The 27,444-nt window shown below is 30.4% G+C and overlaps 2 protein-coding genes across 2 annotated transcripts; both read right to left on the bottom strand.

Moving 5' to 3' along the window:
- Positions 1-2,672: 2,672 nt before the first annotated feature.
- LOC112741011 (uncharacterized) lies at positions 2,673-8,942 on the bottom strand. Its single transcript, XM_025789796.3, has 6 exons — positions 8,505-8,942; positions 7,593-7,771; positions 5,531-5,862; positions 4,234-4,329; positions 3,344-3,403; positions 2,673-3,243 (listed from the first exon to the last, which is right to left on the bottom strand). The coding sequence occupies exons 2-6, from the start codon at positions 7,693-7,695 to the stop codon at positions 3,028-3,030; spliced, it is 807 nt and encodes a 268-aa protein (XP_025645581.1). The 5' UTR covers positions 7,696-7,771; positions 8,505-8,942; the 3' UTR covers positions 2,673-3,027.
- A 2,609-nt stretch (positions 8,943-11,551) lies between these two features.
- On the bottom strand, positions 11,552-16,349 carry LOC112741010 (uncharacterized). Its single transcript, XM_025789795.3, has 9 exons — positions 16,095-16,349; positions 15,901-15,975; positions 15,613-15,701; positions 14,760-14,823; positions 13,684-13,761; positions 12,458-12,534; positions 12,285-12,351; positions 12,088-12,195; positions 11,552-11,903 (listed from the first exon to the last, which is right to left on the bottom strand). The coding sequence occupies exons 2-9, from the start codon at positions 15,970-15,972 to the stop codon at positions 11,874-11,876; spliced, it is 585 nt and encodes a 194-aa protein (XP_025645580.1). The 5' UTR covers positions 15,973-15,975; positions 16,095-16,349; the 3' UTR covers positions 11,552-11,873.
- Positions 16,350-27,444: the final 11,095 nt, after the last annotated feature.

The following is a 27,444-nucleotide window of genomic DNA, read 5'->3' as shown; positions in this document are numbered from 1 at the left end:
GAAACCCTAGTTATTCACGAATTTGACTGCTGTTGACCGAATTAATTATACAAATGGTCTAAATAATAAATTGAATTTGCTGAACCATCAGTTTACCAGTTTTTTTTTTATTGAATTAATCGATCCAGTCCAATTCTGATAACTACGTCCCAAAATAAATGTGCATATTGTAATCTCAAAAATATTAAAAGTCACTATTTCAGTAATAAATATAACAAAACAAAAAGAAAAGATTATTCAATAATAAAGATCCTATAAAAAGTAGAATAATAAAGAAAAGAAAAATAGACACAATAAAAATATTAAATATGACAAACAAAAAGAAAAGATTATTCAATAATAAAGATTTTATAAAAAGTGAAGTAATAAAGAAAAGAAAAATGAGCACAATAAAAATATAGAAAGCACTTGTCTATGGTAAAGTATTTAGTTGAACTTTACTAATCATCTTTAAAAGAGAATGAAAAAAAGATAGAAACTAATTTTATTTTAAAAGATGTTCTTATCACAACTTATTATGATATGTCTAATTTCTTTAAGGATGTTAAAAAAATATTGGTCATCTGATCAATAATAAAAATATTGAATAATTTCTTTTCTTGTTGTTTGTTTGACTTTTGATATATTAATGTATATTTTTACTTATTTATATTTAAATGTATTTAATTTTAAATTTGTCCTTCTATATAAATTTCAAAGAATCAATAAATAAATTTGTGCTATTATAATATGTGTACAATAAATAAAATAACTAAGCAAAAAAGAATATGATTTAATTAATTACATACATATACATTAACAAAATCATTGAGTTACAAATTTCATAAAAAATAATTTTTAAGATAAATTATACGTTGAATTGCATTTTTACATGTTTATTTATTATTTTTTTTTGTGAAGAAAATGATGAAGGTACAAGAATAAGATATTTGTCTTGTGAATAGTGTAAGTACACACACTATTTTCAAAAGCAAATTTTTTTGCCAACCTTGTACATGAAGGGGCAAGTATTGCTACCATTATTGTTACAAGCAAAATGATTAATAACTCTGGAAGAGTTGTTATTTTGTTTTAGAGTAACAAAACTCATATAGATAATGCGTTATTATTTACAAAGTCTCAAAGAAATTTATTGAGTTTTGAAGATATCCGTAAAGATGGATATCATATTGAGAAAGTAAATAAAGATAACAATGAGTTTCTCTATATTACGAGTTGTGATTAAAATAAGAATGTCATATTAGAAAAATTGTTTATACTCTGATATACATTATACTCATATTAGTACAATTAAATTACATGCTATAATAAACCAGAATTTACTAGCATAAATGAATTCACTAATTAGCAAGACCGATTAAGTCACCCTAGACAATAATGATGCTAAGGATCATTGAAAACTCACAAGGGCATTCATTGAAGAACCATAAGATTCTTCAATCTAGTGACCTTGTATTGCATGTTCTCAAGAAAAAATTATTATAAGGCCATTAGTAACAAACATTGGATTTGAATTCTCTGAATTTCTTGAACGGATTCAAGGTGATATATGTAAACCAATTCATTCACCATGTGAATCTTTTAGATACTTTATGTCATAATAGATGCATTTTTAAGATGGTCTCATATGTGCTTATTATCATCATGCAACTTGGTATTTAATTTGTGAGACTACTTGCACAAATTATAAAATTCAATCAAAACAATTTGCCTTAACAATGTTGGTGATTTACTTCCGAAGTCTTTGATACATATTGTATGGCCAGTGATATAAGTGTTGAATATCGTTACTCATGTTCATACACAAAATAAGCTAGTAGAATCACATATTAAACTTCAATTGATTGCTAAACCTTTGCTTATGAGAACGAATCTCTCAATTTTTGCTTGGAAACATACTATTTTACATGCTGCAATACTTATTTGTTTAAGACCAACTTGTTACCACAAATTCTCTATTTTACAATTGGCTTTTGGCCAACAGCCAAATATATCTCATGTGAGAATATTTAGATGTGTGATGTATATTCCAATTGCTCCACCTAATCACACCAAAATGGAACTCCAAAAAAATTGAGAATATATATTAGATATAATTCTTCTTCTCCTTTGAGGTATCTAAAGATACAATCAGAAAAAACAAAGCCCAAATATCAAAATATAACCCTAACCTAGAGAATCACATCTTTCTTAATTTCCTTTGTATGCCAAGTTGCCAACAGAACAGCAATTCAAATCTCACAAAAAAGACACATGATTGGCTCCTTTCTCCCTCTTTGCTTCCCTCTTGTGTTGTTTGGCTGCAATTTTTATCTCTGTGCACCTTACTAAAGAGAAGTGGTGATGCTGAATGGAGTTTCAAAGTTCATTTCTTTTTGACAAAGGGTTGAAGGAAAAGTGTTTTTGGTGGGGGTGGGGGGAGCATGTGTGGATTAAAGCTAACTGAATACTTCAAGAGGACACAAGTTCATGCCTAATGAGTTCCTCAAAAGCCAATGGTGGCAGTAGAAGTAATGGTGATTCTCGTCCGATTCACCGGTTCAATTCCAATTTTAGAATTGGACGATTTCCTTTACAAACCGAACCACTTAAGTCATCGATTTTCAATTCGACCGAGTTTTCAAAATCATGGGGCCAAGGTTATTTTGTGATAAGTAAAAAAAAACGTGGCGTTTCAAAGCAAAACTAATTTCTCTTATAAATTATAATGATATTTTTTGAGAACTTAATGTCGTATAATAAAATTAAGTAGGACTTATTTATCCAGATACATTGAAAGAAATCTGCATAAAGGATAAATTTCTACGCCTCCAACCCGGGCGGTATGATGATACTACCAAGGAAATAAGACCATGTAGCTTCAAGATTTATACTAGCATAAACTACGCATACACACCTTAGTAATCAAAGCTCTTGCTGCGAATTGAAGTTCAATCAATTTCAGGTCTCTAAGCAGGAGAGGAACATCAAAAAGCACAAAATGTAGATTAGATGCAAGCTACCTGAACCCCCACAGAACACACATCTTTATCTACGCTCTCGTGAGTAGTCATCTTCCATAGCAGGATTGGCATGCATTTTTCTACCAAAAGTCTCATATGCAAAGTCATCATCAACATTCTCCATGGTTCTCCCAGAAATAAATGCCTTTGTACCCATTGTTGTAAAAGGCATCAAGCCAAAAGCACGAGCAGTTTTAATCTCTCTAGCAACCTTCCTTTGAGCCTTTGCACTAATGCCAGTCTACTCAAAGACATCAAGAAATGGATGGTAAGATCTCACAATTCAAATACACCTGACAAGAGAGAGAGAGAGAGAGAGAGAGAGAGAGAGAGAGAGAGACCTTGCTTCTCTTAATAATTATTCCTGCCTCTGTTATGAAGTTTGCTAGGAAACTAACATTCTGCATATAAAACATTAAATCTATCAAGAGTCATTCCAAGAATAGCAGTACCAGAGATCTCATACATTAGCAATGGATCCTCATTAGCAAGAATGAAGCAAAAAGATAAAGTTGCTGCACAGATTGTCACAAATATTCCCTTACCTTCATCTGCCTTCACATCAGTAAAGTAGAATTACCCAAAACTTCATGATGATTAATTTAGTATTAACATGAGGGACAACGAAAAAATTATTAGGTATGAGTTGCCAATGAAAAATGTAAGCCGAACTTTTTACACTTCCATTTAAATTCACATCAAACTGGCTATTAAAATTCACACTATGTAAACTTCATTGCATCTATTAAATCAACTGAATATAAATAACATCTGCAAGTCATTTCTTTGTCATAAAACAAAAACATGGCAAAGGCTAAGACAGTATCATAGTTGACTCATTGGCACCATTTCAACAATCTTGAGAAGATGAACAAAAATGTTAACAAGCTAATACTTTGTAACTCTAGTGCAGCTTTTTTTTTCATTATGCTAGTATAACCTATGCCTTAAACATCTGCATCAAACCACTCACAACATTAACTAAACCTTGTCCGTCTAGTCAAGTCTGCTAACAAACCATAAACGAATAGCAAGAGTTTTATCTTTATTTGTGTTTTACTAAGTTAACCACATGGATCAGCAATGATGGATGTATATTTTAAGTTTTCAACACAGTTGCATGAGGTAATTTTCACATAGCCATAGCAATTGGAATGGCAGGGAAATTAAACCGATGATACAGACTTGCTCTCATAATGGAACTACTACAACAGAGTTCATAAGTGCTAACCCTGAAATCTGCCTGACTAAGAACTTCTTTCGTGGTTATTTGGAATTCATCCCTCGGTTTGGGTTTGCGTACGCCAGGTTTTGTAAAGTCAAGATCCTGAAAAAGAAAGAAATTGTACAAATCAGAACTCCATTATGATACACTTGGTACAAATGAAAACCAAAAAAGGTTGCAAATATCACAGGTATAAAGGAAGCATAGCAGTTAATGGAGTCACACAGGAGGTAAGCTACGAATTTAACATTGGCTACTATGCCTGAGGCTCAATCTGAAATCTGAATGACCCTATGTTATTTCATGTAATTTAAATCCTTCCATGCAAAAAAAATGTAGTTAAGTTTTTATTATTATTTTTTTACTGAAGATTTTAGAAGGGACAGGAAGGCAAATCAATACAACAGGCTGGAGGTAAGAAATCTTCAACAAAGATAAACTGCAAATAAAAAAAAGGGAACTCTAAAAAACAACTAAGCAAACAACAGCTATCAGTCACCATGCAACAGACCAAAATGATCAATATTATCACAAAAATCTTAGAAAGGAAAAGAAGGGAGTGGCATTAGTGATTCTCTCCAGCCACCGGAAATATTAAACATGCCAATGCAATATAGATTTTGTCTCTTTCATGAGAAGTATTAGTAAAAACAAGGGTTGATTATAATTACAGTGCCTTTTTCTAGTTAAAAGAAATCTCCCCTGCTTTTCCAACTGGTACCTACAATGTAGATAACTCTGATCACCCACCCGAGTTCTGTCTTTGATCGGGCCACATAAGAGGTTGCCATACTTTCATTTGTTTGGTGCAATTAATTTTTCGACAGATTTTCTTTTTTATGGAAACTAGTACTACAGCTACTATATAATATATTTTATTTGTTATGTTTCAAATCTTTCACGCGTTTAGAGAGGCAATGATGGTTTTGATGTGCGGTTGTAGCTGAAAACAGTAGGAGACATTCCATGGTGCACTTGAAAAGGAATTTGCAATCAGCTGTAAGTATAGTCTACTTGCAATTAACAGGTTTATGAAACAAGCCAAACATCCTCTAAAAGAAACAAACACACAATATTTCAGAAAAGAATTGTAAATACACTTCAAGGAATACTTTTCCATGAAACATCTGTGTATAATTTAGTTTATCATTACATCAAAGATTAATTTAAACGCAAATGCCAAGACCAAAATAAAAAAATAAAAAATAAAAGTAAAAATTCATAGAATGTCGGAATGTTAAAGCAAAATGTGGAAATATAACAGTGATAAGCAGCGGGAATGAGCCATTTTTATTTAACATACCCTTAATTCATACGTTGTGTAAGGCCAAAAGGTGGCATCATGTCGAAAAGAATAGTCTTCTTCTTCGACTTCGTCTGAATCATATTCAAAGTATCGTGCAGCATTCTTCAGTTTTCCATCCATTCCATCAGATAATGTGTCAAAACTTTCTTCTAGATCATCCAACCATGAGTTTTCACCTTTAGATCTATCTTGAGCCTTTCCCCAACGAGAAACCTTTTCAAAAAAGGAATCAACTGAAGAACTTCTCCCAGGATTATCACCAAAAATCCGCCCCTCAAACTCCTCCGGAGTCTCTAACTTATTAGTTTGCTGATTAACAGTGCCATTATCTGCTTGAACCTCCGGTAAGGGTTTCACAAAGATAAGTAAATAAATCTGAGAAAGAAATTGAACATCTAGAGATGTTGTATAAGGGCAAATTATCATCTTGGTTCCAAACATTGAGGGCATGTATTAATGTTGTTCCTAACATTTTGGTTCCAACGATCGAGGATATTGTTGTCCTCTTCCCCATTTCCCATCTTCCCATGTCTATGTAAGAACAGGTTCTTTGCTAAATTCCTAAAAAAGACAATTTGAAAGGATATACACCCTCCTTTATTGATTTTTGGTGGACTTAAGTGGGAAAGTTAAAGTCACTTTTAAAACGTTTGGAACGCAAATAGGACGGAAAAAACATTAGGAATAGCATTGTATTTACCCCAAAGATTTGCAACAAAAATAATACTATCCTTGTAATAAAGGAAGCAAGCATGAAGGTCTCAGCTGAGCATATTATAAATTGAAATGTCCAGAGATTTTCTTTAATTTCACTTCTATTCCTTCTTCCTTCATACAGCACATCAATTTGTCCCTTCCAATATGCACATTGTACCAGCAATACTATAATTATTTTGCATAGACTAGGTAGACACACAAATATTATAAAAGAAAATTCTCATACTCTTCAGCATTTGTACGTTCTTTCTCTTACTTTATTACAGCTATCTTGTGATTTGATGTGTTTAGGATCCATTCTAAAAGCAGGATCATGCATACTTCTAGATCTTTAGGAATTATTAGTTCTCGAAATAGCAAACAAACATGCCTTTAAAAGGTTCTAATGACATGCGATATAATGATGTAATTTGGGAATCACAATACTAAATCTGTACCAGATAGCGAGACAACAATATAAATCAGCAGGTTACAATTAATAATGATGACTTCTATAATATAGTTACATCACCATCATTTTCAAACTTGAGAATAAAGTAATAACTAACAAGACATTCACAATTCATGCCCCAAATATGCCTAAAGGAACTAAGTCTAAAACATGTCAAATGTAAGCAGATCCAAGAAGTTAGGGTTGTGCATGGAAACCTTCCTGATTGGAACCAAACCAAATTGTAAGCAAACCAAAACCAAATTTAAAAGCCAGATTCCATTTTTTTTTATAAAAGCAACTTAACTGTTTTTTTTCTGCTGCAGATCAAAATTTGTTTGACTTGGTGTAGTTTTTTTATTACCAGTTTTACTTGATAGAAAGAGTGAATGCTATTTGCCAGTCAAAATCAGCTCGTAAAGCCACACAATCAATGCTATGAAAACCAAATAAGGAGACTTTAAAGCTTCTGGTGGGAAGAGACCCCCCCTCCCCAACAGAGAGAGAGAGAGAGAGAGAGAGAGAGAGAGAGAGAGAGAGAGAGAGAGAGAGAGAGAGAGGTGAAGAGCTTTTCTCTTTCAGTAAGTATGTGTACAATAAACTGCTTCAAAAATATTGAGATGTCATAAACCAATTTTATATTTGGTTCTGCTTTTACATGAAAACTAAATCATGCCAACTCTATAAGTATAATTTTGGGAAGAAAATCTATCCCTCAAAATCATATTTGTTTAGCAACATTTACAGTCACACACTATCAGGATTAAAAACAACAAGACTTTCACATGGTCAAACAGATACACAAGCTCAATCAGACACAAAATTAGAACCAACACGCGAAAACATCCAAATAATGAGAAATATCAACTATTGATATCAGCAAAAAGAAAAAATGGATAAAATCCAAAGTACCAGTAAACTGCCATGTAGAAAGTCTTCTGAGCAAATGTGTCTGACGAAACTGATTTATCGAAACAAAATTCAATGACCTACGTGAAACTGAGAGTATATTCATTGTTCTTTTGGCTGCTTCTCCTGCTCTTTTAACAAAACTTCTGCTACAAAAAGTGGTCTGCTGTTGCTTTGCAAACCTTCCCAATTTACAGAGGGAAAATGTTACAACACTAATCACAAGAATAATGCTACGAAAGATTGAAGAAAGACAAAATTGGAGGTTTTCTTTATTCTTTAACACAAGGATGCGAGAACTGAACCGGCCGAGTGATTGGTTCCAAGATTCAGTGGTCCAACCATGTTTGAACCGTGGTCAAATCAGTTTAATTAAATATAAAATAAAATTATTTAAAATATACCAATATAAATTCCAAAAGGAAAAGTCTAGGGGGCCAGCAACTTTTGTGTTTTCTGGCCAGCATTTAACCATCAAAACAAAAGTGAGTGATTTCTCACCATTAGATGTAATCTCAAACCATTAACAATACTATTGATGGCCAATTGATGGTTACAAAACACCAAAATTGCTGGCCCCCTAGCATTCCTCATTTCAAAATATCCAAATTCACTGATTCAATGATAATAAAATTCAAAATTTTACTTCTCACACAATACTTTGTCTACTTTTCAACACAAAAGTTAAACAGCAACTCGGCAATAAAATTAAGGATAGATTACCAATCAAATTAAACAGCGAAAATCTCCAATTACCAATCAAATTCATGAAATTAGGATAAACAAAAAAATCCAATTGAACAGCAAGTCAGCAACTCAACAAAAACATGGCAGAAATGAGGATAAATTACTAATCGAATTCATGAATCATTAAGCAAATTCAATGCGGAAATTGAGAATGTCAAAATGTCATACTAGGGTGGGCAGAGACGGAGAGAAGAGGCGAGTAAAGACGTGGCCAGAGAGGAGAGCAGAAAGGCGAGTGGCAGAGATGCCGGTGACCCGAGCGAGCAGAGACGGTAAAAACAACGCGCAGGCGGCAGAGAAAGAGGCGGCGATGCAGGAGTTGAACGGAGTAGCAATGAAGGAGGAGAGGTCGAACGGAGTAACGATAACGGCGACGGCAACTCCGTGACGTCAGACAGGAAGATGGAAGCGACAACAACAGCCAAGGGTAGGGGAGGTTTCGTGGGTAATGATTTAGGGTTTTTTGTTTTTTCAGCAGTAGACAACTTTGTTTAAGCTCCTTTTACAAAAAGATAAAATAAAAATAAAAAATTTGGCTTCACGTGATTGGTTTTGCCGGATTTTTAATCGGTACACTACAAATTGGATTTTTATTAAGGTTGAGCCGATTACTCCAATCCAATTTTTAGAATTATACTCTAACACATTGACATTGTTAGGCAAAAGTATAATTCTTTAAAAAAATATTTAATAAAATAAATATGTTTTAAAATTTCGGTTGATTTTTGCTATAATATTTTAATTTTCATGGATCAATTTGAGTTATACTAATGTAACTATGTAAGTATAAAATAATTGACAAAATTTGTTTAGTACAACGTATTTCCAGGAGTATAATTTACTATTGTTGCCGATAAAAAATGAGGTGTTAAGATAAAGGTAGAAATTTTGGTGTAATTAACTTCATGTGAAGTTGATAAATAAGAGTTGTTAGATAATAATTTAGTTAAATTTATCAAATTATTTAATGACTCTCAACTATCAACTTCACATGAAGTTAGCTGCACCTAAATTTTTATCTAAGACAAAAGACAAAAGGCGAAAACAATTACTTGATCGTTGTTTGAAAATTCACACAATTTTTAGAATAACTATCAATTAGACATTAAACTAGCCTATAAATAGAAATTTAGACATAATATAATCATATTATTTTTCTTAAAAAAAATTTTCGAAATCCAAATACACTCTCAGTTCAGCATACATAGTAAAATTGAAAATTTTAAATAATTTTTTTGAAATCTGAAATCAAACTCTTGTACCATATTTTTATATTTTTAATTAAAATTATTTACTTTTTAATTCTTTTTTTGCACCTTCTTATTTTTTTATCTTTTAATTTCTTTATTTTATTTTTTTCTCCGGTACTTTACATATTTTTTGTGACTATCACTTTTGTTTCTTTAATTTACATCAAAGCTACAATTGAGATATTGAGACATCTATAAGAGGAGTCATTTCTACCTTTTAAATTAAGATTGTGAAACAAAACTCGAAAAATGTTAGTTTATTTATTGTTAACAATGAAATAAAAAGTCAAGTAAAACAAATGGCCATGCTCAGTAGAACAGTGTTAATAGATTATAGTTCTATAAGAAAAAAAATGTTTGAATCTGTATGGGTTTACCTAATATCAAAGTTGTTTTTTTAGTAGGAATGACAGGTGATGGATAGGAGTAGATTTTCGCTCTATCGGATCCCACTCAAAATACAACTACTAAAAATAATACAGTACAAGATACGAATAATATAAGTTCATATAAAGAATTATAATATCAGATATAAATACAACCACTAACAGCTGCTATTTTTATATTTACTATTATGTCATGATTATGCTAACAACAATATGAAAAGAATAACTTCATACTCAAGTATAAATAATTGCATACATACATTGCCTCCTATTAGAAGTATTCTATATAAGTTATAAATCATGTTCCAAGGTGACCAGCATTGTTGTTTATTGATGCTTTTTTTAGTTTCCTTTATTATGGAATGTGAGAAACAGTATCAGCATTGTAATGCTTGTTGCTGTGTGTTGCATAGTTTTGTTTGCTGTCGTGTGGTCTGTAATGTCTTCTCACTGCCTCATGGCTTTAGTGAGTGCTCCACTTATCAAAAAAAAAAAAAAAATCATGAACACTAAAACTGATATTTGTAACCAGAAACATATGCTTGTATGCAGTTGAGAAAATTAAATGCAAATCTGAATAAGAACAAGTATATAACTATATTGGAAGGATATTGTTACTTTACTAGAGGTCATTTCATGTATCGGTGATGGATGGATGAAGAAAAATAAAGAAAAATTATCAACCTCATAATTTGTAACTTGGAATCATAATTTGTAATGGTCAAATACAATGTTTGTAACCAAATGTAGATGCTTGTATGTATTCAAACTTCTCAGGTGATGCTGTGGTCTGTGAAGTTTGATTATCATGTCTCTGATTCTATCTGTATATTGCACGGGACATGGTAAGTCACATGAGGTGGTCTTTTAGGGGTTAAATGTCAACTCCGGGAACAATTTGGGTTGGCCGAATAGTCAACTCACTTGTCCACTTAAACAAGTGTCAAAGATTTGAATCCTATCTTATGCATATCTTATGCATCCAGCAATCTATTGACTTTACCACAGGTCGTGCACAGGATGACTCGGTGGAATTTAAAAGTTTGGAATAGTATACAATGACGAAAAGAAATAGTTGTAATTGAATTAGAGATTACATAACCCAAAGACCCTAACCTCAACCTTCGGATAGTATTAGATATTTCCCACCACTAGAGAGGAGGAGGAGGTGGAAGGAGAGGGATATAGAGAGCAGGAGTGGAAGGCAACAGGAAAATGAACACTTGGAAGGAAAGATAAAAGAGATAGAGAGAAAGCACAAAGTTTTTTAATTAGGAAGAGTAAAATAGATATTTTCACCAAATATATTTCATACTGAAATTTATTGATTGTAAATCACTGTGGTTATTAGAGAAACTTTATCCTTATTTATTTATTTTACTTTGAGCTGTGAGGTTATTGATAGTATGAAATCAAGTGTTTGTTCTATGTCCCTTGGTGTGTGTTTCTGGTATTTTATTTCTTTTGAACTGATCCACTTGATTTCATGTATCAACCTTTTTGTTATTAACCGAGAGAGAGAAAAATAAAAAATAAAAATAAAAAACAAAAATATTGTGCGGTGAGCAGAAAACATCAGTGATGCCCAAACAGCATGACTTGGCATTTTCATTCCAATTGTTTCTAACAAATCAAAGCTACAATTTGTGGTGTTTTATACTTACTCAATCCAAATACCACCAGAGGCAAGACCTGGAAATGTTGAAATTCATATGAAGCACGAGAACAGTTTTTCAACATTAAATTTAATTTTCGACACACAATACCAATAGGATAGAATAGAATCATGTAAATTTCTGGATTATTTTCTCACATGTAGAGGTGAAAGTTCCAAATCTTCCTATAATGAGATGTACAATACTCATTAAAAATATCTTAACTGAAAATCTTCAGTAAAAACATCAGCCTAATCTTGCTTCTCTATGCAACACCTGCAGGACAGAAACAAACTAATCTGGTTTCAAGAGGATCGAGAGAGCTCCAAATAAAAAATGAGAAAAAGAAAAGAAAAGAAAAGAAAAGAAGAGGACCAGGATGTCGATTGTTTGATTAGGACTTGAGAAAAGAATGGATGTGCAATGGCAGATTTGAAAGCAAATTCAATGGCAACTTTACCTCTTCAGCAAATTTTATCAAAATGGTTGTCCTAGGTCGTTGTTGGCCTTCCACAGGCACAAAATGAGCAGTTACAACAGCTGGAAACCCGGCACCGTCCAGAACACCCTATATGGATGAATGAAACAAAACAAATCACAGTTTAATGCTGCACAAGAAAAATCATAAAACAGGTTGAAGGTAAAAGATGCACATACCCGTACTATTCCAGCAACAAACGCTCCACAATTAAACGTTCCCATATCCTTTGGAATAGAAATGAATCTATAAGCAATAGATGATCCATTAGGTCATTGTTATTTATGTTCAAAAAGCAAGTATGTAATTACTGTGTAATAAGACGTTTGTTGATGCTAACAAATTCTGTCACCTGTTTACTAGGAGCTCCTTTTCACTGATCATGTATTCATCTTCATGTTCAGTTCCTTTTTCCAGAGAGTCTGCTACCTAAAAAAAGGAGGAAAAAAGAGAGTAATAAGATGGTAATAATTTAGATAATTGCTAATTGACCTAATCCATAGGAAACCAGAACAGAACACAAATTAGTGAAAATGTTTGCTTTGCATTATCTCCACAAAATTAAAAATAAGTTCTTGATCATTACATAGAGGGCACTAATGATCCATTCATTTCTACTCTTACATAAATGATGGAGGGCCAAAACACATGAAACCCCACGCAGCCATGGGTCTTGAGTAGAAAAGGCAGCCAGCCAACCATATATTGAATTCCTCCAAGGCGGTTTTATGCACACATTGGTAGGGCAACATTCAAAATTATAAACACTTTTGTTGGCGCAAAAAGCTGTATTGATGAGTTTAACATGGGATAGAGAGGAAGAAAGAGTTCAAAGAGAAGGGAATGGGGTGCAAATGAATATTACTTCATGGTGGTTTATTGAATTTTAACCTTCATTTATACCTACTCTATATACATGTCTTCATATTGAATAATTCTCACAGTTCAAGCATTTTGTATTTGCATTTGTTGTATTGGCTATTAACAACACATCTTGAAGTTACTATTCAACAAATGAAAACAGACGCAAGGAAAACATTGATGAATAAAAAGTGTGGGGCGATCTATGGATTTTTTGCTCAAATACAATGAGAATCTCAAAACCATGTCCAACTGATTATGAAATGACAACATGATATCTATGTTTGTTCAACATTTACAAGGTCTTTGACTTGTCACTAATAGTTATGCTGTACTCATCCCAAGGAGGCAACGACCACATCAGATCATCAAAGTGAACCTCAAGGATCAAATTCAAATACTTTGAACAGCCTCACAAGCTTGTTAACACTAATCACCAAAACAACATTTGCATAAAATCTAAACAGTTTATACTGTCCTATTTTTTACAGCTAAGATAAAATTGTTTTTAGAAGGTAATGCTGGTATTCCTTTTGAGTTAGAATTTCCCAGAACCTTGTTGCGATTCTAGAAGGGCATACCATACTAGAATGAGAAAGGTTATTCCATTGTACAACATAAGTTTATTTTTATTTTTGCATTAAAAGATTGTGTTACACAATATTTTCACAGTTCTAGATATTGGGTATAAAAGAAAAAGTTGATGAAGGAACTAACCTTTCCGAATAGTACTTTCCACACTGTACTGTGTACAAAAGAGAGAATTCCTAACAGTCGTGTCTCCCTTCTATTTCCCTGTAGTTTCAGAAATTATTGCTATTTCAGTCATCCTAAACTCAACTATAGATGTCCCAGCTCATGGGCAAACCCAAATAATTGTCTATTGCCTATATATACAAACAAAACAACGTATAGATCCAATAAACCTACCTTCCTCGAGGACAAATCAGTATTGAATAAATAATGACCATCTCAAGATTCTCTCACTATAAAGAGAATGTTACAAGACAAACAAAATCGTAGTGTCAAATGTGATGGTGGCAAAGAAGCATTACATAGGAAGGGTACTTCTATTAATATACTACTCTACTCATATAGACTCATGCAAAGATTTCAAATTGTAATACTGATAATCTCAAGTCAGTGAGTCACTGATCTTGTCAGTAACACATTATATTAACAAGTGTATTAATAGGCACGTCCATCGTTTTAATTATTAAATATATAAAATTGTTACAAAATTGAGATTAGTCAAGATGGTAAGTATCTAACATCCTAACCAAAGAAGTTTGGGTTCAAATTCTATACATAGCAGAAAATGTTTTTCAGAAGGATATTTTAGGAACAAAAATCTTTGCACCAAACCCCTCCTCAATCCCCATTATATATACTAGACGTAGACTAGAAGTAGATATCAAATCATAATCAAGTAGAATATACAAATAGAAGAATCTAATATGTATATGAACATCAAGAACTCTATATATTTTAAAGATTCGCAAAAATACGCGTCCTTTTATTCTTTCAAGTTTAAGCAATCAAATCTGTCAGAAATATTGATAGAAACAAATTTGCTTACAAGTACAAGACTGAAGACTCCAGCAACAAAGCTCAAGGATCAGAATGCAGCATAAAATGATAGTTTTATCTATGGACATTTTAGCCAATAGACATAATAATCCTTCAAAGATAGGAATCGACTCTTTCCATATGTCAGCGTCCAGTGTCAAATAATTGTTCCAAATCAGATAAGTTAACTAAGATTTTGCAGAGAATTATGATAGCAGATTTACCTTATCCCTGTGGCAAAGCAGCTCTAGAACTCGGGCCCCTACTGCATATCCAGCATCCTCCAGTCTAGTGCATTTAACATTGATAAATATCAGCATACTTTATATTGATTTCAAAACATAATAAAAGCAAATCATCAGAACAATGGTATTTTTAAAGCCAGGTCAATCTCTGGTTCCTATAATCTAGAAACATTATCCCTCAACACTACACATAAGGGTAAGTTTGGGAGTTTAAAAGAGGATGGAAGGTATTGGTTAATAATATAAATAGAACAGAAAAGTGTGGAAGGGAGTGGTTAGTTGTATGTTATTAACTTATTATATTGTTTGGGAGTTTAAGACGAAAGGAAAAGATGGTTTAAGACTTTTGTTTGGGAGCTACACAGTGTAAGCGAATAGAATGGAAATAGTTATACTTTTTTTCCTAGTTGTTGGTGTGCTTTTTCTCATGTAATTGTGCTTTAGAAAATTTAAGGGTAAAATAGCAAAATAAAGAAATAAATAAAAAAATAGATGACCAAAAGTTCTAGTGTCCCCTCCTCCCTCCTCCCTCCTCAACCCCAAATCTGTGGATGGCTGATATGGGTTTGAGTGTCCTTCATTGTACTCCTTCCCCTCCTATTAGTAAATGTCCAAACATGTGTAATGGAAGTTTCTTTGCCATGCCATGCTACTGCCTCATATTTTGATCTCTCACACTTTCTACTCCCATACGCATCAAAGAAATCATCGTCGAAAGATAATTAAATGTAACATTAAATATTCAGTCCCTTGTATCTAGAAAAGCGATATATCTTAATAACAGAGCAGTTTACTCATCATAAACACAAGATCAAGTTGGTATTTTCTTCACCTTCGTTCAAGCTCGCCAATGTTGTCAACCTGAGTTTGGTTGTACTGGACAAGCTCAGAGAACAAGAACGCAAATGCACTCAGACTAACCTGCACCGAATGCATCAAATTATTCCAAGAAATAAACACATCAACAGACTCAGAAGTCAGTGAGAACCATAATAATCTATGATTGACTAAAAGATTTCAATCTTCCGCTGACATTCCTGTAGAAAATAATAGCATTGAAATGCGAGATCTCAGAGAAATGGATGGATTTCAAGTGAAGGGAAACCTAAACCTAACTAACCTCTTGCTTGCCCTTGGTGAGAGGCTTGTCAAGGACATTAGTATACTGCTTTATCTTTCCCACACCGATCATCTTCTGCAATTGCAATCACCCTCAAACGATACAATATGAATTGACCGGAGAAGAAAGGGTACAAGATAAAAAAGACTGAAAAGCTAATTAGCTTAAAAGAAATGAGAGCAGTAGCACTGCACCTTGCAGCGGAGAAGAAGCGGAGGATGGGAGCCGCGAGAGCAAGCGGACTCAAGAAGCAACGAGAAGAGGGGGCGGCGAATCGGAGAAGGGTGGCGGCGCCGGCAAGAGCTGAAGCAGCGGCTGACAGAAGCAGAAGATGGCGAAGGCGAAGAGAGACGAGATTTCTTTTGGGCTTTGATACGTTTTGTGGTTCTTTTGGGTTAATAATCTGGTAGAGAAGCTGATTCAGAAAGATTTTATTTGGGTTTAGTTTAAGTTTTCATTTTTAGTTTTTTTTTTTTTTTTTAATTATAGAAAGGAAATAACAAAATAGGAGGTGAAAATAAAAAATAAGATTTATTGTTGTTATTATTTTTCTTTTTTTATAAAATTTTAAAAATAAAAATTAAAAAATATTGAAAATAAAAATACAAACCAAATGTATTTTTAATAGTTTAGTTAGTTGAATCCTGTGATACATGGGACACACATAGACATAAGATACTTCGACACACAAATTTTAAAATATTATAACACTTATATATATATATATAATATAAAGTATTTTTCAGATAAATTTAATAATATTTTGATATTTTATTAATATTAAAATATAAAATTAATTTTTTAATTATTGTTAATATCTTATTTTAATTATATAAAATATTTAAAATATTTTTTATTTTAATAAATAATAATATATATTATTTCTAAATTTATTTCAGAAATACATATTAAAAATAAGACTAGATGCGCTGCACGTGATGGTATTTATGTGTGTCTAAGAAGATAATTTTTTTATTTTTTATTAAGATATGGTTGGACACGGCAGACACGCATGTCGAACGAGTGCCGATGAGTATCGTATCCGAAATAGGTCCGATATGCGAACACAACAACTCAGCAAAGTGTCCGTACTTTATAAGTTGAACCGTAATTATTAAACCAATTTAAAAAATAAAAATAATAAATTTAATTTTTTTTAAATCTGATATTAAAGAATGGATATTCTCATTCTAATTTTAAAAATATCACTCCTTTTCTATAAATTATACAAATATATAAGATAGAAAAAATCATGTATACATGTAGAGAGTGATATTACCAATAAGAATAAGAATAACAATATGTGAAGGTTTGTGAATGACTTAGAGAAGAGGGGTTGAATTTATAACCTCTTTTTTAATCTCATTTTGCTTTTTGCTTTTGACTGGAATAAAAACTTAGTTGCTGATGCGTCTAAGTTAAAATTCAAGAGACAATTTGATTTTGTCTCTTGAAAATGCGTTCAGGAATAGAATAACTAGTTATTTTTGGATAACTGCGACTTCTGAAAAATATATAATGCATGAGACTTTTATTTTGTTTCTTATCGAAGTGAAACAGAAGAAGAGTAGAAAAAAGAAAATCACAGCCATGTATCCTAGTTTAGCCACCATATGCAATGTGACCTATATCCATTCTTTCTTACAATAATGGAAGAATTTTCATTATCTTTCACAAAAATCTCAAATACCAATTTCTTTAGGATTCAACCCAATCTTATCTGGGACAAACCTAGTTTCTATCTAAGTTAGAATTGACTAAGTCCACTCTCTATATTTTCAACCACTAAGTGCTCATCCAACTTAGCAAAGAAATCCCCTCAGAATCATGTGTACAAAACAAAAAAATATACAAAAGAGCTTTGACATAATTTTCTGGCTTTTTCTAATAACTCTCTTTGTCTTTTTTCTTAATGGCTTTTACTGATTCCTCACATAATGCCTTTTTCTATTAAAAAAAAAAAAAAAGAAAAGATGAACACTAAAAAACAGAAAATTCAATGTAAAACTCTGAAGGAGAAGAAGAGTTAGATTGAAAGTTATGAAGACCCAAACTTATGTGCTCACTCTTTGAATCAATCTTTGGCCATTTACCCCTTTAATAGGGGATTAAAGCTTCTAAAACTTGAACCTTGGCTTGAACAGTTGACTTCCTTCTTTCCCAATGTCACAGCAGTAGCGCAGAAGACATCAACAGTGATTAAAGCAAACATGTAATCAAATCCAGCTGCTTCTCTTTCATCTTTTTCAAGGATCTGAGTTGTATATCAAAACTTTGACTTCAAATTTGATTCTTGACCCTTAATTTGTAACAGAGTTTCATAGTCTCTACTTTCTTAAATTTTTCAGTTTGATGCTTGAAGGAGAATAGCATCTTCAACAAGTTACCAATAAAGCACTAAGATGGAAAAGATTTTTTAATTTATCTCTTTGATTTGATCCTAACTTGAGAACTTCTTAACCCTAACTTTTGACTTGCTTAGTTTTGGCAATCCACTTTTTTTCTTTTGATTTGAACCCTAATTAGACTTCTTCTTTTTTGCTTCCTTTTGGTATGCTTCACGTGGGTATGAGAGAGAGAGGAGAGAAGAAAAAAGAGATAGAATTGGTTCGGTGACTTTGATTTGGTTCAAATAGAAATGAAATTTCATTTTTTAGTTAGCAACCATTTTCTTGAGCCATAAGAGTGTGATATGGTCTTGGGCTTGGATCAACAATTTGACCTTAAGTTTATTTTTTATTCTGATGAAAAAGTATTAGTATGATTAGTGATCTGCAACTATTCCCTTGAAACTTATGGGTCTGAAGCTTAATATACAGCCTATATTGTTTTCTATTATTTTCTACACAATTTACAAATAATCACTCACATAATTGAATTTTTAACACAATAATAATATTTAATTATTATCAATTAATTTATTATTTTTTAAACTCAACAATTTCCTCTTTAATGATAAACATTATAAAATAAATTATAAACAAAAAAATAAAAAGAGTTTAATGAACTTTCCTTTAATGATACAATCTTTAAGTTTGAACTCCCCCTTTCTTTTATTCTGTTGGCTCTCCTTAAATGTGAGCTTTTTTTTTAATCTGTGATAATTATTCAAACAATTTTCATGGAAAAAATGCTCACAAGCAAATCTAATTATCAAAAAAATTCAACCAATAATTTTTTTTTTAGCCAGCCCAATAACTTGTTTTTCGAAAAAAAATTACAACCTATTAGCATCAACCAATCATAAGTAAAAAATTAGAGCTGTAATCAATCAATATTTTTAAAATAACAACCTTAATCAATTAGCACCAGCTAATTCACAAATAGTTCATGCAAAGAACAATAGTACCAATTATTCATGAACTAAACAACCTAACAATTCATTTTTTTTTCTTCAAACTCATTCCTCCTTTTGTTATCAAGGAGGAGTAGTATTCCTTGCACAAAAATTTTGTTAGGCATAAAAAAATGTATAAGTTCAAGTTAAAATCCTATAAAGTCACTATTACAGTTATCCAAAACAAACTAAAAAGTATCAAAGTAATCTAATTTAAACAGTAGAAGACAAATTTTCAGAATCAACAGTAGTGACAAAAAGTTAAACATTAAATCCCTCATCTTCAGTTTTCAAAATATATTCTTCTTCATGCTCAGACATCATTTGGTCATCTTCCAATGATTCAATTTATTTGAGAAGTACTTTAACTTTACTTTGCGATTTTTTTAAAGAGTTTTCATTTTGAATTGCAAGTATCCTATCTTGTTGGCTAGAGTTGATCATGTTCTTAGTGAGGTTTACAAATTCTTGCAACACATCTTTGATAATACCATTTACCAAGTACTTGTTGGAAGTTGATGTACCAGCTGCAGATGGAGGAGGGATACTTTCTTCTTCTTCTTCTTCCATAACCGTATCTTTGGCAGTCTTAGGCCTTTTACCCTTTGTCTGTTTGACTACACCATCACCTTTAAGAGATGAAATTCTATTCTCTTGAATCTCATTTTTCATATCAACACCAAAGTGTTCAAAGAAACAAGTAATTATGCAATTAAAACCAACACTAATTATGCAACAATTTATTTATTAATTATGCAGGAGTCAAAAGCAATCTAGCTTGATTAGTACTGCCAAGATTTTTCAATTATAAATATTGAACTGGACAGATCTGAAGATACCTCCTTTTCTTCCTTAACTGATTAGTATTTCTGTCTTTAACGTGTGATAGAAAGTTAGCATAAAGTTACATGTAGTAATATACTGTTTTATACCAATTGTGGCTAATTTGGATAGCTGCTTCAAATATCAGCTGTGTAGATATGAGGAGGTGATTCAGCTGTGTAGATATGTGTAGAAAAGCTTTGCCTCAATACCTAATGAACTAATTGAATTTTGATATAGTGTTTGCTTTATTTTCTAATGAGTAATGTTATATCATATTAAAAATCTTCTTACACATTCTTCTAAAGGCTAAATGGATCATAAGTAGAAACTTTTAGTCTCTTTAAATCTGAAAAAAGTAAACAATCATTCCTTCATTTAGTAAAGAAGAGAGTGTTTAGGAAGACTAGTGTTTTTTCTTTGTTAATATGTGTATACTTCAGATCCTATATCATACGCCATTTGTGAGGTAAAGTAGATACTTATCCCTTTTGTTAGCAAGATAATTTTAAGTTGCAAAGGAGTTACAAAAAAGAGGAAGCCAATTACTATCATGCAAATATGAATGTAAATACTCGAAAAAAAGTACATATGTGGTAAAATTTATCAAAAGGTTACCACCGTTACATGTTAGCTCTTTAAAATTTTACCACCGTTATATGATAATTATATAATATATATATATATATATATATATATATATATATATATATATATATATATATATCTTGGCCAACACAGACTTACATTTTTATTTAATTGTCCATTTATAAATTGATAGTTGAAATTTATATATATATGCTTAACTTGTTCTTATGTCATTTTTTGAACTGTTTGTAAGGAACATAATACTTTATACTGTACTATATCTTAATTAGTGTATATGGTATTCTTGCATGTCATATTTAGGACCAAAGATATTTCTCTTGTATCGCTTAAGATTTGTATAGATGATTCCAGAACTTTGAGATAAGCTACTCACTAGATCAAGAAAAGTTGAAGAGTTTATTGAATTAGTCTGACAAAAAAGTATGGAGATAGGTAAGGATTGTCTTTCAATTTTCTTTAATTTTTTAATTTAGAAAAATCCTCACTAAGTTAGTGTACTTGTTTGGTTAAATTTAATTACATAGTTACTATTCACAAAGTTGGTGTATTTGTGTGGTTAGATTCAATTTTATTTCCATATATTTTATCTTCATCTTTTTGTGTTTGAGGAGTTCCTTGTTTTACTTATTCGTTCAACAAGTTATTTTTTGTTTTTTTTTTCAGGTTTGGTGGTGGTTCCATAAATTATGTGAAGAGATAAGTCAGGACCCATGATGACCTGATTAGTCATTTATATATCAAGTAAATTTTTTGTACTTTTTGATCAATTAAACCATGTTTTATTCTTATATTATTAAGTAGTGCAGTTAAGTTTTAATTTGATTTGTATATTATATTTTTTTCTAAGATTGAGCAGTATTTACTCTTAGAAAGAATTACACTAGAAAAGTTTTTTTTTCAAATGGTGTTTTTCACTTGTCCTTTACATTAAAGGTGGTTTTGTAGTAAATATAAAATGTTGAATTATTTATTGTAACTACTGTAAAGTGTTGAATGATTTAGTGCTTGTTCCCATGTGAGCTACTACTTTGGTATGAGTTTATAAATGTGGTTGGTTTTTTTTAAAAGTTCATGTATGAAATTGCGGCGGTTCAAAACCGTCGCATTTTTTAAAAAGACTCACATAAATTTGTTGCAGATTTTTTTTAAATCCATTGACCATAATGGCGGTGGTTTTGCAACCGCCGCAAAATTGAAAATCTGATTTGTTGCAGTTGTGCCAGCGGTTTTCCAAAACCGTCGCAAAATCAAATCTCCACCTTCTAAACTGCTGAAATTTCGTTTCGCGGCAGTTTTAAACCGCCGCAAATCCATAAAAAAACCGTCGCTATTTGACGTGTCTCTTGTATATATATATATATATATATATATATATATATATATATATATATATATAATACAATATAAAATATTTTTTAGATAAATCGTAATGATATTTTGATATTTTATTGATATTAAAACATAAATTAAATTTTTAATTATTTTTAATATCTTATTTTAATTATAAAAAATATTTAATTTTTTTGTTTTAATAAATAATAACATATACTATTTCTAAATTTATTTCATGAATATATCTTAAGAATAAAGCTAGACACGCTGATACGTGATGGTATTTAAGTGTGTCCAAACGTATCCGAAAAAGATTTTTTTATTTTTTATTAAGACACAATTGGACACAACAAATACACGTGTCGGACGAGTGTCGTGTCTGAAATGTGTCTGACACGCAGATACAGCAACTCAGCAAAGTATATATGCTTCGTAGTATATGATCAATTTATAGAAATAATTAACCTCTTGTTTTTAAATAATGGAGTCCTCACAAAAGAATAAAACTCTCAAGTGGGGATGTATCCTTTCAATTTTTTATTTCACTTGAAAGCATGAAATGTGATCTTTTACCATACAATTTCGCTAGGTAGACAATGGAAATTGTGAACCACATGAACAACGGGTTGCACCTACAGTCCCAATAACACTTACAGTCCCAATAATTTTTCAATGCCGTATTCGTCCACCATCATCGTAACGAAGTCACGTTCTCCTTTTCCGTTTTTGCCCAGCGTCCTTCCCAACATCGCGTCCCTTCCTAGCGTGGTCACTGCCACAGCCTCGAACCAGCGCCGATCATCCTCCCTGCTACGTGTCTTCAACGGCCAAACCTGACCCGGTGCATCATTGCACCACCACCTTCCCCACCATGAGTCTCTTGTGTTTTTATTGCGTTCGTACCCGTTTCTTTTTTCAAACTGTATATTGGAAGGAGAAGAAATTGGGGGTGGTTTTTAAGTGGTATTTAATGATGAACATCCACATCTTAGTAAAAAGAACCATCTGCATACATAATAAAATGAACATTCTGCGGAGCATGTGTATGCAGAATAAAGCAAATCAAGTAAAATACTAATGGTATACTCAAATAATCATCCACCTTAGAATAAAAAATACCATTCGCATATATAGTGAAATGAACATCTGACTTGGTTGATAAGAAACAAGTAACGAGACAGTAGTTACGAGAGCACCGGAATCGCGATACAGCAGCGATAGCGGTGACACAGGATTGCGAAAGAGCGGTTGCGACAAAAATAAAAAAAAATTCAAAATTATGATTAAATCAAATTAATTCAAATTTCATTTTCATTTTAATCCTATATTAATTTGGTTAAACATATATGTATTGATGGGTCATTAAGCAATTAATATATACTAAAAAATTAATTTTTTTTGTAAAACTACAAACACATTAATTATAATCTTTAATTTATTTTTTCAATAAATAACGATTATGATTATTATTGAAAATTTAACATGTTCTATTATTATATAAGTTAAGCAATTAATACATACTAAGAAAATTAATTTATTTTCATATTTTATCTTCTGTGCCACACAAATTAAGCTCTATATATATGGTGCATTTACTTTTAATAATTTATGCATCAACATAAAATTTATATTTGTATAATTGTACACATAATTTATGCATCACGCTTTATTTTGATTTTTCTAACTTTACTTTATAATTTAATTTTAATATATGAATATCTAAAATGTAAAATAAAAAGTTATCCAACAGGATGCCTATAATAACGTTAGTGATAATAACTAAAATTATATTTTAATTAACTTGATAAATTATAATAAATAAATTTGATCGCATAAATAATTATATTTTTTGTCAATATATTACTGTTAACATCTTTTATTTTGTCTATTCATCGTATTAATTTTGATCTGAGGTGCTCTTTACTAATTTAGTATATTATGGGATATTAAATAGTTAGAAGAAATTAACAATTTTTTTTTGTCAATTAACAAGTAATTTGAGATGAAATTTGTTAGTTTGACATTAATCTAAGGAGCTATTAAGTTTAGAGTTCAATTAAAATTACTCTTAAACATTAAATTTTATTACTAATTATAATATCATTTGTTATTTGACTTAGTTGTTTATCTATAGATCAGTTATTAACTTTGACAAAAGGTATTTTGGTATTTGAAAATGATTATAGAAGTATTTAAATATTTAATACGAATATAATTGAATTGACAAATAATTTGACAAAAGTTTAGAGTGGTTTGACCCGATTATCTTTTGGGTCCAAAACCAATATAATCGGATTGAACTGATTTTGAACAGGTAATCGGGTTTTCCATACCTGTAAACACTCTTAATTAACGAATTAGAATTAAATTTCTAAACAAAAAGGAAAAGAAAAGGAAAAAATTCTTCAACAAAAAAAAAAGAATAAAAAGAAAAAAATAGGTGAATGATAGTTGAAGTGAGATTAGGGTTAGAAAAAAATTATATAAATTTTATATTTTTATTTTTTAATATATAAGGTAATTATGTCAGTTTGGGTTCGCGGAACCTTAAATTTGATATCCAAACCAATTAAGATAGGGGTATAATTAGTAAAATCTCATTTGACACGATTACTCGTCGGATACAAAATTTAATATAATTAGGTCAGATTGATTAGGTTTTAATTTTATTGAGTTTGGCACAGAAATGACCTAATTACAACATAAATTTAAAATAGTGTAAGAATTCAATTGAAAACTTTTAAACTATAAATACTTAACTACAAATTTAGCGAAATTATAGAAATTGATAAAGTAATTTAACCTTAAAATGAATACTAACTAATGTATTTGGATATATTAAAACCAAATACAAATTTCTTCTTTTAAATTAATAAAACAACCTTGATTAGATAACTAGTATTTTTTTTTCATTTTAAAATTATCCAAAAGTGTATCATAATCTTTTTAAAATTAAATTTGAATTTTAACATTATAATTTAAATAAACAACAATAATCTTAAAAAGATATTTTGGTCTTTTTAAAATTAATCTTAAATAGTATATTTTCATTTTTTAATATTTAAAATAAATTTCTAATTTTTAAAGTATTTGAAAAAACCATTAATACTAAATAAATATTTTAGACTTTTAAATTTTAAGGTTACTCTTTTTAAATTCAATATAAAATTTTAATCTTTAAAATAATTAAATAACTCTAATCTTAAAAGAGTATTTTTGTCTTTTTAAAATTTATTACAAACTTATTTTATTCTTTTTAAAATCAAATTAAATTTTTAATTACTTTTAAAAGATATTTTAATCTTTTCATATTAATTCTAAAAGAATATTTTTGTCTTTTTATTTTTTTTATTTTTTATTTTTTTAATAATTTTATAATAATCTAATATCAATTCAAAATAAAGTAATGTAATTTGATTTGACAATGGCCCAAATTTTTTTACCACACAAAAACATGGAAAATTCTTAGTCCAAATTCGTTTATTTTATTATACTAGTCCAATACAAAATAAATGCAAATAATAATAATAATAATAAAAATAAATAAAATACAACTTTGTTACTTATTTTGTTTGAGGAGTTTCGATTTTCTCCTTATAACTTTTGGAGTATCGAAACTCCACAAACAAAATAAATAACAAAGTTATATTTTATTTGTTTGAGATAAATACCAAATCGATATCCAAAAGATTCTGACGTTTACAAAATAGTACGTGATCTATGTTGTTGACAAAATAATCTCCAAAAGATTTTAAAATTTGACAAAAGTGACCAACCTTCAATTGAGTTACCTGGAATTAAGGTTTAAGAGTGACGTGTTAGTCAATTTTTTAAAACTCTAATCCCCTTTCTTTTGGAACCCTTGTCTCTTGCTTTTCCTCAGCATCCTCCTCCAATTTTCTTCTTCTTCCCCAATAAACTCCTCTTCGTTTTTGTTTATCACCGCCTCTCCCTTCCTCCTCCGACTAACCTCCGGCTCTGGCTTACTACAACAGTGCCGCCTTCCTCCTTCCTCTTTCTTCTCTCTCATCTAACCAAAGATGCTTATTTGAGACTCAATCCCTTGTTTATTTCTCCTTTTTTTTTCTTGACCCAGTGGTTGTGATGCTACTATGGCATCTCTCTCAGACTCAACCCCAACACTTTAACGCTTCTTTTTCTTTGTCAATTAAGACAGTTTCACATATGTCCAGTAAGAAATTTTTAGCAAAAATAGTAGCAGCAAAACTAACAAAACCCCATCAATTCTTCACTCAGAATGTTCGCATTTTCATTACTATTATCATCCAAGAAAACTGACATCTTGATAGCGTGGTTCAACTCACGTTCAATCTCTTAATTTGCCCCAAAAGAAATCATATTTTTGCTGTCAATTTGCCACCACAACCAATTTTCATAAGTATCTTGCCTAAAATATTTGAGTTTTTATTCTTAGCTGTCTTACTTGAGGTCTCTCCAATAAAAAAGAGAAGAACAAAAGATATTAGAATTTTTTGAAAATGATGATGATTTAGAAGAAGAGATGAGAGTTTCAGAAAAAGAAAATTAGGATTTTTTAAAAATTAAAATTGGGATATTTTTAAAATTATAAAAGTTAAAAGTGGTAAACTTTATAATTATGAAATTTGTTAACTGACACGTAACCCTTAAACTTTAACTTTAGGTAATTCAATTGAAGGTTGGTCACTTTTATCAAATTTTAAAATTTTTTGAAGATTATTTTTGTCAATAACAAAGATTAAATACCATTTTATTATCAGCGTCATAATCTTTTGGATATCGATTTAGTATTTATCTCTATTTGTTTTTATTTTTGTGTTAGGCTAATATACTAAAAATAAACGAATTTGAGTTAAGGGTTTTTCATGTTTTTGTGCGGTAAAAAAATTTGGACCATTGTCACATCAGATTATGTTACTTTATTTTGAATTGATATTAGATTATCATAAAATTACTAAAAAAGAAAAATAAGTTAAAAAATGAAAAGACAAGAATATTCTTTTAGAATTAATATGAAAAGATTAAAATATCTTTTAAAAATAACTGAAAAATTTAATTTGATTTCAAAAAGAATAAAATAAGTTTGTAATAATTTTTAAAAAGACAAAAATACTCTTTTAAGATTAGAGTTATTTAATTATTTTAAAGATTAAAAATTTATATTAAATTTAAAAAGATAAAAGTATTTTTTTTAAGAGTAACGTTAAAATTTAAAAGTCTAAAATATCTATTTAGTATTAATGGTCTTTTCAAATGCTTTAAAAATTAAATTAAAAATTTGTCCTAAATATTAAAAAAGTGAAAATATACTATTTAAGATTAATTTTAAAAAAACCAAAATATCTTTTTAAGATTATTGTTGTTTAGTTAAATTATAATATTAAAATTCAAATTTGATTTAAACAAGATTACGATACACTTTTAGATAATTTTAAAATGAAAAA

The sequence above is a fragment of the Arachis hypogaea genome, chromosome 14 (genome assembly GCF_003086295.3).
Source record: "Arachis hypogaea cultivar Tifrunner chromosome 14, arahy.Tifrunner.gnm2.J5K5, whole genome shotgun sequence".
Classification (NCBI taxonomy): Eukaryota; Viridiplantae; Streptophyta; class Magnoliopsida; order Fabales; family Fabaceae; genus Arachis; species Arachis hypogaea.
This window is presented reverse-complemented; position numbering and strand designations above follow the sequence as displayed.